Below are 15,404 nucleotides of genomic sequence, written 5' to 3'. Positions count from 1 at the left end.
AAACATTCTGTTCCTTTCAAAGATGCTTTGATGACATGGATCTAAGGCTCTTCTTCATCCTGGTTTCCTGCTTTGAAAACCTTCACTGTATCAATATCCTTCTTAAAAGTATGGCACCAGAACCAAACACAATACTCCAGATGATGTCTGAACAGGGTAGAGAAAAAGAGATTCTCACATCCTTATTCCTGAAAGCTATGCTTCTCTTAATGCAATCTAAGATCACATTAACTCTTCTGATCACTACTAACTCATATGGTAGGAAAGGGAATAAGCATTTATGCAGCTCCTACTATATGCCAGGCATTGTATTAAGCATGGTAGGTTAAGGAGAGTGAAGAGACAAAGATGACCTTGAGATTATGAATTTGGGCGATCGATCTCATTTGATATCTCATTTAAGTCTTATGACAACCCTGTGAGATAGATGCTATGGTGAATCCCATTTTATAGTTAAGGAAACTGAGGCAAAGGTTAAGTGATTTGCCCAGGGTCTCACAGCTCGTTAAGTGACTGATGCCATATTTGACCTCATCATAACTTTGGGCTCAATTAACTATCTATTGGGCCATCTAAAATCTTTGGATTTTTTTTCTCAACCTGGAACCATGCCTTCCCAATCTTATACTTCTGAATTTGATTTTTAGAATCCAATTGTAAGGTTTTACAGTTACTCAATTTGTACCTATTTATGCCAAGGGTCAAAAGCTACAGTAGACTCGAATAAAATGAGGACCAACAAAAACATTACTTCTCTCCCTTCCAACTGAGATTGAATCCAATTCTGCAATCTGCCTGACATCCTCATGGTGTTTGGGACCAAAAATGACTCATGTTCATCCAGATCTTCCTTAAGAACAGAACAATATTCCAGTGGAGTAGGCTTTGACTCAAGTGGTCTGACTTGAGCTAACCATTGCCAATGCTCAGTTGCTTGTCCTTTCTAGATCTCACTTTCTCAGCTGCAAAATAGGGGTGAGGGTGATAGATTTTACTCAAATTGTCTCAGTCTCTTCTACCTCTAACATTCTATATTCTTGTTAAATATATGGGTCCCATCTCTTTCTTAAGGATGACAAACTCCATGAGGGTAGGAACTCCTTTATATAATCTGTATGTTGTTTTTTAAACCCTTACGTTCTATCTTGGAATTGATAGAAATATCAGTTCTAAGTCAGAAGAGCAGTAAGGGCTAGGCAATTGAGTTTAAGTGACTTGCCCAGGGTCACACAGCTAGGAAGTGTCTGAGGCCACATTTGAACCCAAGTCCTCCCAATTCTAGGCCTAAGTTCTATCCACTAAGACACCTAACTGGCCCTTTTTCTGTATGCCTTTTTTTTTTAAAACTCTTATTTTATGTCTTAGAATCAATACAAAGTACTAGTTCCAAGGCAGAAGCGTGGTAAGGGCCAGGCAATAGAGGTTAAGTGACTTGCCACAGTCAGATCTGAGGTTAGATTTGAACCCAAGACCTTCAATCTCCAGGCCTGGCTCTGTCCACTGAGTCATGTAGGCACCCCTCTGTAGTCTTTTAATATCTATCAGATAAGGTACTCAACAAGAGAAGGATGAAACAGCAGAGCATAAGCTTCTTGAGGGTAGAAATATTTTTTGTTTGTTTTGGTTTTTGTCTGAAACCTACCACAGTGCCTTAAATGCATGTTGAATTGAAATGAATTCAATTAGGAAGGAAATATAACCCAAGAATAAGAGGAGAATATAAGATTTAATAGCTAAGATGTAAGCAAAAAGGCCAAGGGTTCCTACTGACATCTTTTATTTTTCATCCTTGAAAGCACTAGGCTTTGGAATGTTTTTGGTCTATGGCCAATTTTGCCACATACAGGAATCAGTACACACACAACCCTAGAGAGATGGCCATCACAAAAGAGAACAAGTAGAAGATCTGAAGGACACAAGTAGGACAGTTTCAAGTTACATGTTGAAACTATTATATACTAGAGTACTTAAAGGAAAAGCAAACAGTCCTTGAAAGACTGATGGTGTCATGTGCCAGCTCAATCAGGCCCAAATAGGGTTTTTTGACTGGGGAGGAGCAACTGTCATGAAGCAGTAGAAATTACAGAAAGATGAGGAGCCAGAATGAAAGTTGGGAAGAGTGCTCACACTGGTGGTCTAGCTTGAGTTATTTTATTAGGAAAAATCATTACCCATTGCAGATGCTAGTAGTGGACAGGGGAACCAATACAGTCAGTCAATTCAAAGGAATATTTTTGAGATACAAAAGTCCTGATAAAACAGAATTGCTAAATTCTCATTACCAGTAAAGTTCATACAGTTTATGGTTACAAGACAGGAAATAATTAGTTGAGGAGAGGGGAGATGGCCTTTTGCACCTAGGTCAGGTGTGCCTTTGTCTATGCTAGCTCCAAGGATGTCTGAGACACTAATTAGGACTACAGTGAAGGTCAACTATCAATTGCAAATTTAGTCTTTCTGGCCAAAGAATAGATTTTTTAAGAATTTGAAAATCATCCCCAAAATTAATTTAGAAGGCTAGGACTTGATTAATTCATGAAGTTTCATGATGCTGTCATGACAGGAGAATTGCTTCTCCAATAATCTTGATAATCTCGTTTTTACTGAATCTTTTGCCTTTGTCTAGATTCAGTGTGACAACTTCATTTTCTTCATGGTACTTCGTTTCTTTGTCATTCCTCCATCACGTTTAATTCTTTCTGTTCTACTTTGCCTATGGAAATATACACTTTATTTGGTGTTTAGAGAAATCTGTGCCCCCATGAAAGGAATATGTGATCCTGATCTCATTGGCTGGAAATGCTTTCTTCTTGAATATTCTCCTGACCTCAACTTTTTAGAATCCCATGTTTTCTTCAAGATTCAGCTTAGGTGCTATCACCTATACACGGGTTTCCCAATTCCCCCATAGTCTGCGACTCTTCTGTGTACTTCACTTCACCTCATCCTCCATGTATAATCAGTTGCCAAGTTCTTTCAATTTTACCTCCAAAATGTCTTGTCTCTCTACTCACATGGCCACAACCTCTAATCCAGGACCTTGCCATCTCGGTTTTGGATTATTAGAATAGCCTCTTAGATGCCTGGTTTCCAGGATCTCTCCCTTGCTAATCCACCCTTGATTTGGCTGTCAAATGTGTTTCTAAAGCACAAATGGGGATATGTCCCTCTTACTAAATCTTCAATGGCTCCCTATTTCCTCTTCAGGTTGTCATTTAAAGCCCCTTCATAATCCACCTCCAAGGTTACCTTGCCAGTCTTATTCCACATTTTGCCCCCTCATGTACTTTACACACAAGTCAAACAGGTTTTCTTGCTGTTCCCTGAATTCAGTAGTCTTACTCCCACCTGTCTTTGCAAAAATTGTCATCTCCCCTTACCTCGACCTCCACCTGACTTCCTTCAAGATTTAGCGCTACATCCCAAGAAAGATTGTCCTGAGCAGCTATTAGGATCCCCTACTTAAATAGTTTCTCCTGACTTCAGTTTCCACATCTCTAAATGAATGGTTTATAAAGAGATGATATTGAAAGTCCCTCCTAGCTCTAAATTTCCTGATTCTCTGTACATATGCATATACGTAAGTCGACAGATTGAAAGTTGGAAGGGACCTGAGAGGCTATCTAGTCCAAGCCATTTTACAGAAGAAATTGAAGCTCAGAGAGGTTACTGAGATCAGGCTGATTGCTGTTTGTTCTTGTTTTCAGAGAAGCAGTGACATCATAGGGAGATGTTTTAACTTCTGCATACATTGAATTTTAGTGAACCAGAGTTTTGCAAAGTTGTAAGCCTCACTCTCTCTTCCAGAGCCATCAAAATCTAGTGGCAAGTCAGGATGACTGGTGGCGGTCTGTGATGTCTTGGTGTCTTCCATATCTGACCAAGTTTTAAGCATTGCACAGGGCCTGCTTCAGATCTATGCATTTCCCCCAGTGTGACCCTGGGCAAGTCATTCAACCCCCATTGCCTGGCCCTTACCACTCTTCAGCCTTGATTCTAAGAGGGCAAGTAAGGGTCACACTAGAAAATGTCTGAAGCTAGATTAGAACCTAGGTCCTCTGGTCTCTAGACCTGGCTCTCAATCCACTGAACCACCTAACTGCCCCCAACTAACTCTCACTTTAAGCCTTCAGCACCTCACTTGGAATCCTGCAAATGCCTCAATCAATCAACATTTTAAGTGCCTACTATGTGGCAGACAGTGTGCTAAGTGCTGGAAATACAAAGATGCAAAAGTCAGTCCCTATCTTCAAGGAGCTTCCAATACAATGGAAGGGACAACATGCAAACACCAAGCAGAAGATTCTGTATTTGACCCTGAAAGTAACTGGAATTTATCAAGTAGGGATGTGATATTATCAGATTTGCCCTTTAGGAAAATCACTTTAATGGCTAAATGGAAAATGAACTTGAGGTAGGAAGACCCACCAGCAGGCTTTTGCTTCTTCATTAGCCTACTTGCTTCCAAATTCTCCTTTCCAAATTAATTTCCACACAATTGTCAAAATAATCTTTGTAATAGCCCATACCTGATCATATCACTCTTCTGCTCAAGAATTTTCAGTGGTTCCCCACTGACTCTAGGATAAAATAAAAATTCCTTTTATAATTTAAACTTTCTATAATTTGACTCTAGATTAACTTTCTAATTTTCATATTATTCTGCTTCGCTCACTGGATTTCACATTTAAGGAGATTTCCATCTCCCACCTTTATGCCTTTGTGTAGCTGTCTTCTATGCCTGGAATTCACTCCTCTTAGAATCTAGCTTCTAGGGCAGCAAGGTAGTCAGTGGGGATAGAGAGCCAAGCCTAGACTAGAGATCCTGGGTTCAACTCTGCCTTCAGATACTTCCTAGCTGTGTGACCCTGGGCAAATCTCTTAACCCCTAATGCCTAGCCTTAATCATTGTTCTGCCTTGGAATCAGTACTCAATATTAATTCTAAAACAGAAGCTATGGGTTTTAAAAAAAAGTCTGACTTCGAGATCCAGCTTCGGTACATTCTTTTAAGTTTATTTGATACCCTTCCTTCATTGGCTTGTGCTCCCTTCCTCTGCCCCATTTTGTTTTTGCATGGTTATATGCATTGTATTTCAGCTCCATTATTTTGTTTGTCTCTTTGCACCCCTATCACCTTACATGCTTCAAACATCACAGACTGTGATTCAACCCCAAAGCCATGCCTTGAGAATCAGCATTCTAAGAGGTAGAAACAAAGTACTGACTTCTTTGTTACTGTTCACTCGTTTCAGTCTTATCCAACTCTTCCTGACTTCATTTGGGGATTTCTTGGCAGAGATACTGGAGTGGTTTGCTGCTTCCTTCTCCAGCTCATTTGATAGATGAGGAAACTGAGGCCAACAGGGTTAAGTGACTTGCCCAGGGTCACAGAGCTAGTAAATATCTGAGGCTGGATTTGAATTGCGGTTTTCCTGACTCTAGGCCAGATACTCTGGGCATTATGACGCCACCTTGCCATCCCAGTGACTTCTAGACATAGGGAATGGGTAACAATATAAGCAGGCAGGAGTTTAGGGAACAGCTGGCATTGTGATTTGGCTAGAATATAGCTCGTGAAGGGAAGTAATATGAAATAAAGGTAGAAATGTGGGTTGGAGCCAGATCTTGGAGAGCTTTAAATACTAAGGCTGTTTGCATTTATGCCAGAGATAATTGAGGAGCCAGGAAAGCTTTTGAACAGGAAAATGACCTAGTCAGATCTATGTTGTAGGGAAATTATTTTGGATGGATTGGAGAAGGAAGAGGTTGGAAGCAGAGAAACCAAATAGTCTAATTAATAGTCCAGGTCAGTAATTCAAGAAAATTGAGGGGATTAGGACAGCAAGTGGTTAATTGTGGGAATTGAGTGAACCACAGTCTCCATTTTGCAACTCAATTCTGGAGCTAGCTTAGTTTCTATTCAATTATGAGTCTAGCCAAAGCACACAATATTTCACTTCTCCATTTTTTGTTTTAATTTTCTCCCACAAAAGAATTAACATGGAAAAATATTTTACATGATTGCACATTAAAAAAATTCCATATCAGATTGCTTACAGTCTTAGCAAAGGGAGGGGAAGGAGGAAAGAGAATTTAGGACTCAATTTTTTTTAAATGTTAAAAATTGTTTTTACATGTAACTGGGGGGAAAATGCCAATTATTTAGTCTAAATTCTGTCCTATGAGAAAAGTTTATTCAGTTGTGGGAGTTAGGAGAAAACCTTATTGCATTGTTTGAACCTCGCCCTATGTGGCTAGGAAACTGGACCACCTGTACCTGCTGTCCTTAATCAAGGACTTGGGTTATGTTGACCAGAAATGCAGTCAGATTCTAAGACTGACGCAAGGAATTTTCTAATAATTGTACATCTCAAGCAAACCCAGATGTCTTATCTGGAAACTGGCCCCATCCTGATCAATCAGTTATTGTTTCCATGTTTCTTGGAGTGGGATATCTCTTTTCCTGAATTCAGGGAATTATATCTGTTCATTCTTCCCCTTCCAACTTGGAAAAGCCCACATCTTTCCTCCAATTAGAAATCAGATTACCTAACATTGTGTTCTTTTTAATTAATTGGTCTCATTTTATTTTTTTATGTATAAAAGTCTATCTCCCCCCCCTGTATCTGGGGTCCAGCCCTGAGCAAAGGCCTGATCCTGATTCATCCAGCAATTAGCATGCATTGCTTAATAAATCAATATATTGAGATGATTAAACCTGTTTCCTCAGTCATTTCATCTTTTGCTCATTAGTGTCAAATTCATGTAGAAATAGGGGCTACATATTAGGCTGCATACTGACTTAGAAATCTACATATTAACATTGTCTATATTTTATTATATTTTTATTTTGTTAAATATTTCTCAATCACACTTTAATCTGGTTCATGCTGCATTTGGGAGTACTGTTGGCTGCATGTAGCCTGATCACCTCTGGTCCAGGCTACAAATGTTAAGGGTCTGAGTGAGAGAGGCAGCAATCTCCTAGAGTTTGCTGAATTTTAATTGAATGCTTCACTGCAGTGCTAAAGTAATCCTGGGTACCCAAAGTCTATGCTAAGAAAGTATAAGCTCTGCCAGGTCCTCCTCTGTATATAGCTGTTATAAGAGGCTTAATAAATGCTTGCCTTACCTAAATGCCAAGAGGCTTATCATCAGGATGCTGACCACCTGGGAGGATGAATTTTTTTTGCTATGCAACTCAGCACTGATGACTCAAGTAAAGGAGTAGATATGATCTGCCCACAGTTGATGAAATGAAGAATTCTTAAGGCATCAAAATAAATGCTAATACTTAGCCAATACCTATCTCATTCATGCAGTTCAGTCCCTCCCAATCTGTGCCACATACATAGACTCTGCAAATAAATGCCTTTCTCCCTGGGACATAAATATTATTCTTTTCACACCCACAAAACTAACACTCAATAAATACTTATTTATGGTCAACTAGTCAGTGCAGGAGGAGCTATGGGAAGACAAACCCAACAATCCACTATTGGTGGAGCTGTGAACTGGAAAACCAATTTGGGATTATGTGAGAAAAGTCATGGTATCATAGATTTAGAGCTAAAATAGAGAGCCTAGCACACATCTAGTCCAACTCCTAAATATGTCAGATGAAGAAACTGGGGCCCAATAAAGGACCCAAGATCATATAGGTAGCACACAGTAGAGGTGGGAATTGAACTTGGATCCTCTGACTTTCAATTTCTTGAACTTTCTACTTTTTGTCATATGGTTTCATACCCTTTGACTACATAATTCCACTACTGGAAACCTAGGTCCTATGCATACCAAAATATTTATATCAGCAAAAAATTGAAACAAAAGAGCAGAGATCTAATGATTGGAGAATAGATGAAATTGTGGTGATTATGGAATATTTTTGTGCCACAAAGAATGACAAGGAATTCAAAGCTCATGGGACCTGTATGAACTGATAATAATGGAAAGAAAGCAGAACTAAGAGAACATCAGATGCAGTGGTTATATTAATGTATATGAAAGTCATATCAAATAGAATTATCAGTGCTGGTTCTTGAAGGCTGAGGTTGAGAAAAAAATGCCTCCATTTTGGTGGAGAAGGTGGAGGCTAGGGGCTGTTACATAATCTGTAATTTGCAGTTATGCTTAATCATTATTTTTTTTTTTGCTGAGGGGAGGCAGCAAACACAATTGGGAAGGAGTCATAATATAAAAAACAAAATGCATTTTAAAAATATTTCCTGCCTGACTATAAGCATTTTGCAAATCTAGGTGCTATATACTACATATTCCTTGAGAAACAGGAACCAAATCACAGTGGATAGGAAAGAAATTTTCTATAGGAGGGAGAAAGCCTCTTTTTGCAAAGCAAGGAAGGTCAAAGGGATCCTGGTACAGCCACAGTATATGGTCTAAGCAGCAGCACCTGAAAGCTCAGAGAACTACCCCCAAAAGAGACATTAGGAAGACCATTTTCTAAATTAAGAGATGCCAAAATTCTGGCTGGAGGTAGGATGGCTAATGAGGTATATAAGTTCCTTTTGGCTCTGAAAAAGAGTAAACATTTTCAGAGCCCCAATTCCTCCTTTCTAGTTCCCAAGTGCCAACAAAGAATGTCTACTTCCCCTCATTAAAAGGACTCGTCACATCAGTTCTGTGATGGATGGTGGCCTTGCCTTCAACACAAAAGGCAATTCAGGGGGGCCCTACCCCTTAGTCTTCCTTCCAATCATCCTGGGCCCAAGCAGGCATGGGTGAAGAATATTCAAAGCCAGGCCCTTTATAACGTAGGGCATGAAGGTACATTACCAGCTCCTGGGGTAAGGGATCTTGTCTTACCAACCGGCATTCATCACAGAGAGGATCTCTCTCTCTTTCCTTAAGCCCTGAACCAGCTGCCTCCCCAGGGGTCACCTCTTTGGTGTTCAAATCAAGGGGGGCTGCTTGGTTTGGTTCCTCTAGGTCTCTTGTAGTTGCCTTTGGCTCTTTCAAGTCTTGCTTGAGAAGGGGATCTGAGGGAGGTTTAAGATCTGGGGGTAGGTCCCCTTCAAAGAGATCCAGAATATCCAGGCTCTGTTTGGCCCGGTGTTCTTCCACCAGGTCCCGTAGCAGCTCATCATCAGTCTTGGGAATATGGCCACCCCGGCCCCGGGCAGGGCCCCAAGCTGCTGTGTTATAGATGGGATCATTGATAATAGGGTGGCCCAAGAACTGCAAGTGTACTCGAATTTGGTGTGTACGGCCAGTAAGAGGCCGGCAGCGTACCACACTAGAATGACCATTGTAACTTAGCCTCTGGAACACAGTTTCACAGGGCTTGCCCCGAGGGTCCACACGGCACAGCCCCACCTTGTAGGACACCACCAAGATGGGCTCCTTGCAGGTGACTTCTTCAGAAGGGAATTCTCCTTCTACCCGGCACACATATTCTTTCTCCAACTGCAGAAGAGAAGACAAACTAAGCAAAAAAAAAAAAAGCTACAGCTCTTGAGGATTGCCCCTTCAAGTATTGTGGGTCCATTTCTCTCATATCCAGATTCAGCAGATCTAAGAGTCTAACCATCACCATGGAATTTCTGGGCCCAAATCTCCCTATGCCACTTACAGGGTATCTCCCTTTAATCTTAGTACTCTTCCCCACCTGCCTTTCTGCACCATACTACATTAAAAAAAAAAAATATATATATATATATATATATATATATATATTTAATTTGACTTACGTTATTCTGACCAGTACAATGATCTAAGGTAATTTGGAAGGACTCATGTTGAAAAATGCTATCTACCTCAAGAGAGGTGAACTCTGAGTACAGATTAAAGCATAGCATACTCTTTTTTTTTCCATGTTTTACTCATAGATATTTTATTTTCCCAATTACATGTAATAACAATTTTCATTATAAGATCCAAATTCTCTCTCTCCCTTCTTTCCCTTCCCCCTCTAGGAGATGGTAAGGAACTTGATAAGAGTTATACATGTATAATCATGTAAAATATATTTGCATATTGGTCACTGTTGTAGGAGAATACTGATATAAAACCAAGACCCCAAAATAAAAAACAGATAAACTAATGTGGAAAATAGTATGCTTTGATCTGTGTTCTGATTCCAAGTTCTTTCTCTGGAGGTGGACAGCATTCTTTATCATAAGTCCTTCAGAACTGTCCCAGATCATTGTATTGTTGAGAATAGCAGCCTTTCACAGTGATTATCATACAATAAGGCATACTTTTCACCTTTTTGGGGGCAACAGGGATAATATGGAATTATGTTTTGCCTGATTTCATATGTATAACTGATATATTGCTTACTTTCTCAAAGGATGGGAGAGGGACTGGAGGGAGAGAGAATTCAGAACTCAAAATAAAAAATCATTAAAATAGTAAAATAATTTTCCCCTTCCTAACACTAAGCATTAAATAAAGGAAATATTAAAATTTATTTTAAAAATACATTTTTTAAGAAAAGAAAACCTTTTTTTGCTATCCTGTTTTTACATCTCCTTTATTTCAGTGTATCCCTCCCTCTTGCCCCACTAGCAACTATCATCACTACCTAGCAAGTAAAACATATGTAACATTTTTTTGTTACTTCGTAATGAAGAGCAAAAAAAGTATTAAAAAAATTAACCAACTGAATCTAACTGGATATACAAATTTCATACTCAGTCCCTACTTTTGCAAAGAAGGGAGAGAGGTACCATTTCTTATCTCTTCTCTGATTATAATTAAAGTGTTCAGTTCAGATGAACAGGACACCAAACAAAGTTGTGTAATCAGCTACTTTTTACTATGTGATGCTGGCCAAGTCACTTTACTCCCAGGAGCCTCAGTTTCCTCATCTGTAAAACTGGGTATTTGAATAAATGCTCTGAGGTCCTTTCCAGCTCTAACTCAAATGAGCCTATGATCTGTACCCCAGAAACAACATACGTCAAGATTTCAGGGACTGACCTTGACCAGGTGACTTGAGAAGCCTTTACAAATTCTAATTCAATTGACTTGAATTCTAATTCAATGAATTCTAATTCAATGACTCCCTTCCCAACACTAAGAATCTGTAAGATCAACCCATACTTGGTCTTTGAGAAGAGCACAAGTGAAAAGGAACCCATGGGTCCATGTCTATTTACCTGCCGATCTCTAACTTGTTCATGGATACGCTCGGAGACAGCAGCCGTCTTGGCAAACATGAGCACTCCTGAGGTAAGTCGGTCTAGTCTATGCAGAGGATGCAGCTCCTTAAGCTGGTGCTCCTTGCCCAGGACAAAGATGACAGTGTTATGGCGGAAGCGACCACAAGGATGAACCGGCATGGAGGAGGGCTTGTCTACCACTACTACATCATCATTCTCGGCTAGGAGATGGATAGGCTCTGCAGTCACAGGGGGCTCATGTCTGTGGACGGTATTCCGGAGGAAGTCATTGTCCTAGCAGAGAGATACATCCAGCTAAGTCAACTCAATTAGGCAAACCTGCACTCACTCCATGTGGGAAAGGAGCAAAGTATCAGGAACCTAAGAACAGTCACAGCTAGCCAAGAGAAAGTATCCTAGAGTTAGAACCAGAATATCTTGGAATCCAACTCTGTCAATTTACAAATGAATAGACAAAAGCCCAGAATAAGATTAAGAGACTTGGCCAGGGTCACAGAGCTAATAAATATCTGAGATAGGATTCAGAACTGGGTCTTCTCAGGGGGCAACTAGTGGTAGGACAGTGGATTGAAAGCCAGGCCTGGAGTTTTGAGGAGCTGGGCTCAAATCTGGCCTCAAACTCTTCTTAGCTGTGTGACCCTGGGCAAGTCACTTAACCCCACTGCCTACGCCTTACCGTTATTTTGACTTGGAACCAAAATACAGTATGGATTCTAGGACAGAAGGTATGGGTTTAAAAAAACAAATAACAACAACAACAAAAACCTAACTAGGTCTTCTCAATCCCAAGTCCTGAACTCTTTTTACCACATCAAGTCATCACTCCAGGTTTTTTACCCTTGTCAAAAATGCTTTGTGGTTGCTTTTAAAAATTTATTTCTTTTACACATCACTTACTTCCCTATGACTCCTTGGCCTTCCATTCTCCTTACAAGACCCTTCCTAGAAACAAACACAGGACATGGAAACAAATCTTATACTTTGACCATATCTAACATTCCTCCAATAGATTATAAACTCCCTGAAGTGAAGGACTGTTTCATATTTTGCCTTTGTATTCCTAGCACCTACTATAGGACCTAGCACATAGCACTTCATAAAAGCATGACTGCTTGATGTCTGCAAATGTATGCCTCATTCCAAAACCATGATGTACTACCTACTACCTCTCTGCCAAGAGAATATTAAGGCACAGCTAATGTGTTGATTTATTTTGCTGGAATGTTGTGGTTTTTATTTTAACAAATCAATGGGGAGGGAATGAGAGAGTAGGAAGTGACAGTGAAGTTTCACAGAACACTTGAAAGTGGTGGAGGTTTACAGACAACACTTACTGAGAATGTTATATTCAGGAATAACCACAATCCACATTGTGAATAGGGATCAATAAGTCACACATCTCAATGTTAGGTAAATGTAGGAAGCTTCAGATATCTAGGTGTCTGAGAGAGAGAGGTGGAGAGTTATGAGATATATAAAGTTATAGTAAAAGTTAGCAGTGCTAGATATGGAGAAGAGCGGAGAAGTGTAAGAGGTAAGGGATAATTTCTAGTTAGGGATGTTAGGGAAGAATTCATGGAAGAGGTGGCAGTACCATAATTGGTCCATGAAGGAAAGGATTTTAACAGGCAGAAACACAAGAAGCCATTCCAGGCATGAGGACATTGTGGATTAAGGTTCAGAGAAAGGAAAAGGTAGCTAATAGTATAGTACATATAAAGGGAAATAATACAAAATAAAACTGAAAAGGTAGATTGGAGCCAGATCCTGAGAGTCTTGTGTGACAAGAAAACAGGAGTTTGTATGTTATTCTATAGATAATGGGGAGTTGTTGAAGGTCTTTGAGCAGGAGAATGTTGTGATCAGGCCTCCATATTGGGAAAATTACTTTGACAATGATGTAAAGGAAAGACTGGAAGTATCTGTTAGCTCTGTTAGGTGTTAATAAGGTAGTAGCAGTAGAAACAGAAATGTTAGTGATAAACTTCCATAAAATTTTACCACTATTTAGATATAGGTAGTGAGAAAGAAGGAAAAGTTTAAGATAACTGATGTGCTGAATTTACATTACTGGTTGTACCTTTGACAGAAATGGGAAGATTGGGGAGAAAAGCACATTTAGAAGAAGGTTGGAAGATAATACTTTAGTTTTGGATGTTACCTATAAAGTATCAGCAGGAGTTTGAAGTGAATAGGTCTAGCAAGGATTGAAGGTCCTCTGTAAACAAAGGTTGAGGAATATTTATTAGAGATCACAATTGAAACTAATGGAATAAAAAAGATAGCAAAAGAAAAAAACCATGGAGAGAAGAAAAGAGAGCCTGAGAAAAGAAAATAGAGAATACTCACCTACTCTTAAGGAAAAGGTGGAGAACAAACAGACCTTAAAAGAATGAACAAAAAGGGAAAGAAGAGCTAGGAGGTAGTAGTATTATGATAGGTAACCAGATGATTGGTGACAAGTTCTTCAATGGTATCAAATGATGCAGAAAGGTCAAGAAGAATGGATTTCACTTTAAAACTCATGGAAAAGTGGTTATTGGGGCACCAGCATGATACTAGGGTTTGCTGGCAAGAAGTTGTCACGTAAGGACCTAGAGGACACCTTCCAACTATATTCAGCACTGATTGACCTTCATTAATAGAACATAGCATCCAATACTTCCATTGCTGGACTGGAAAAAAAAAAACAGGATCCAGAAAAGGACGAGGAAAACCTGTTCATTTCTGTCCTTTGGGAGGCTATGAAAACCAGGTTAAAGAACAATGCTTTGGGGGGGGAGGGGCTTAAGTGTTTCATCAGTAATCTACTTCTCTAACCCAATTATGCAGACAAATTGCTAAGAGCAAAAAAGCAAAACCACTGCTTTTAATATGCTTGTCATCTAGAGAGAGTTCCTAGTGAAACAGGAAAAATGTACAAGGATAAAAAATAGTAATAATAACAGCGAGGACTGCTAGGGCTCCTTGCAAATATTGTCTTATTTTCTCCTCACAATCATCAATCAAAAGGTCGGTGTTATTATTATGCCCATTTTACAGATGAAGTAAGTGAGGCTGAAAGATTAAGGGATTTGCCTAGAGGGCACAATGCCAGTTAAACGGCTAAAGCTGGATTTGAACGCAGTTCTTCCTGAGCGTCCTATTCCCACAGCACCACTCTGGACAAGGCTTTTTTTTTGGGGGGGGGTGCCGTTTGCGTTGGTCCTGGACGTCTCCCTCTTATCTCTCGGGGTCCCACCTTAAGAATAACGCCGAGGTCTCGCACAGGCTGCTCGTTGAGGCGCAGGCGGCCAGCCTGGGCGGCTGCCTCATAGTAAGCTACAGAGTGGGCACGAAACTCAGTACTGTAGACGTGGAGCAAGCTGCGGCCCACCCAGCGGCCCTTGCAATAGGTCTCGAAGTCGAAGTAGTAAGGCCGCACCTTGCGCAGCCCGCCCTCGAAATAGTAGCTAGTTTCAGCAAAGTGCTGGTCGCTGAAGCTGACCCCAGCTCGCCGCTTCTTCGGGGGTGGCACGAAGCGCTCCCCGCTGACCTGGCCCCGCCGCTTCTTCCGGCCGCCCGAGCTTCGGGCCAAGACCGTTACTGGAGTTTGTTCCTTCTCCCCGGCCGGAGGCCGCTGCTCTCCTCCCGGCTCAATGCCTCCCTGAAGTGGCTGCACCTGCGGCTCCTCCGGGCAGCTGGGGTTTCTGGTCCCCCGAGTAGGAGCCTCGCACTCATCTGTGGCCATCATAGACCTGCAGCCGCTGTGGCTGACCGGGAGCCAGGAAAAGGTGAGCCTTCTAAGCACAGGGCGAGCCACCGAAAGCAGGGAAAGAGAAACCCCGGAACTTCCCAGCCACATAGCCCAGCGACAGTTCACCCACGTGGGGGATGCTCTCTAGTGGCGCAAGGAGATGACGCCAGCCAGGCACCGACCAATCACTACGGCCGAATGCGGAGGCCGCGAGGAAAGATGTCGCAAGAGCAGAGACGAAAAAGAGAAGGTTGTGCCCTCTGAAGGGAGGGGCATAGGAAGCTACTAGGCTGTTGGTAGCTGGAGTTAAGAGCAGCTTTTTTTGTGGTTAGAGGGTGATATTGCAGTGGAAACTCTTCCCACTATTTTTTTCTTGCATATCAATATTTCTCTCAGTATTCCATACCATACAAGAAAGATATTAGTGGTGAAAATCCATAAAATCTTATACACAGCTGGTTAACTTTTTTTTTAAATTGATACTATTTGTTATGTTTTGTATATCAGCATTTCTTCCAG

General features: G+C 40.7%; 1 protein-coding gene across 1 annotated transcript; it reads right to left on the bottom strand.

Annotated features, from left to right (window-relative positions):
- Positions 1–1,707: 1,707 nt before the first annotated feature.
- Positions 1,708–15,047, bottom strand: RPUSD2 (RNA pseudouridine synthase domain containing 2). Its single transcript, XM_001381078.5, has 3 exons — positions 14,391–15,047; positions 11,126–11,422; positions 1,708–9,428 (listed from the first exon to the last, which is right to left on the bottom strand). Exons 1-3 carry the CDS (start codon positions 14,991–14,993, stop codon positions 8,703–8,705), a joined length of 1,626 nt encoding a protein of 541 aa, XP_001381115.2. The 5' UTR covers positions 14,994–15,047; the 3' UTR covers positions 1,708–8,702.
- Between the last annotated feature and the right edge of the window lie 357 nt (positions 15,048–15,404).

This window comes from Monodelphis domestica, chromosome 1, assembly GCF_027887165.1.
Source record: "Monodelphis domestica isolate mMonDom1 chromosome 1, mMonDom1.pri, whole genome shotgun sequence".
Taxonomy (NCBI): Eukaryota; Metazoa; Chordata; class Mammalia; order Didelphimorphia; family Didelphidae; genus Monodelphis; species Monodelphis domestica.
This window is presented reverse-complemented; position numbering and strand designations above follow the sequence as displayed.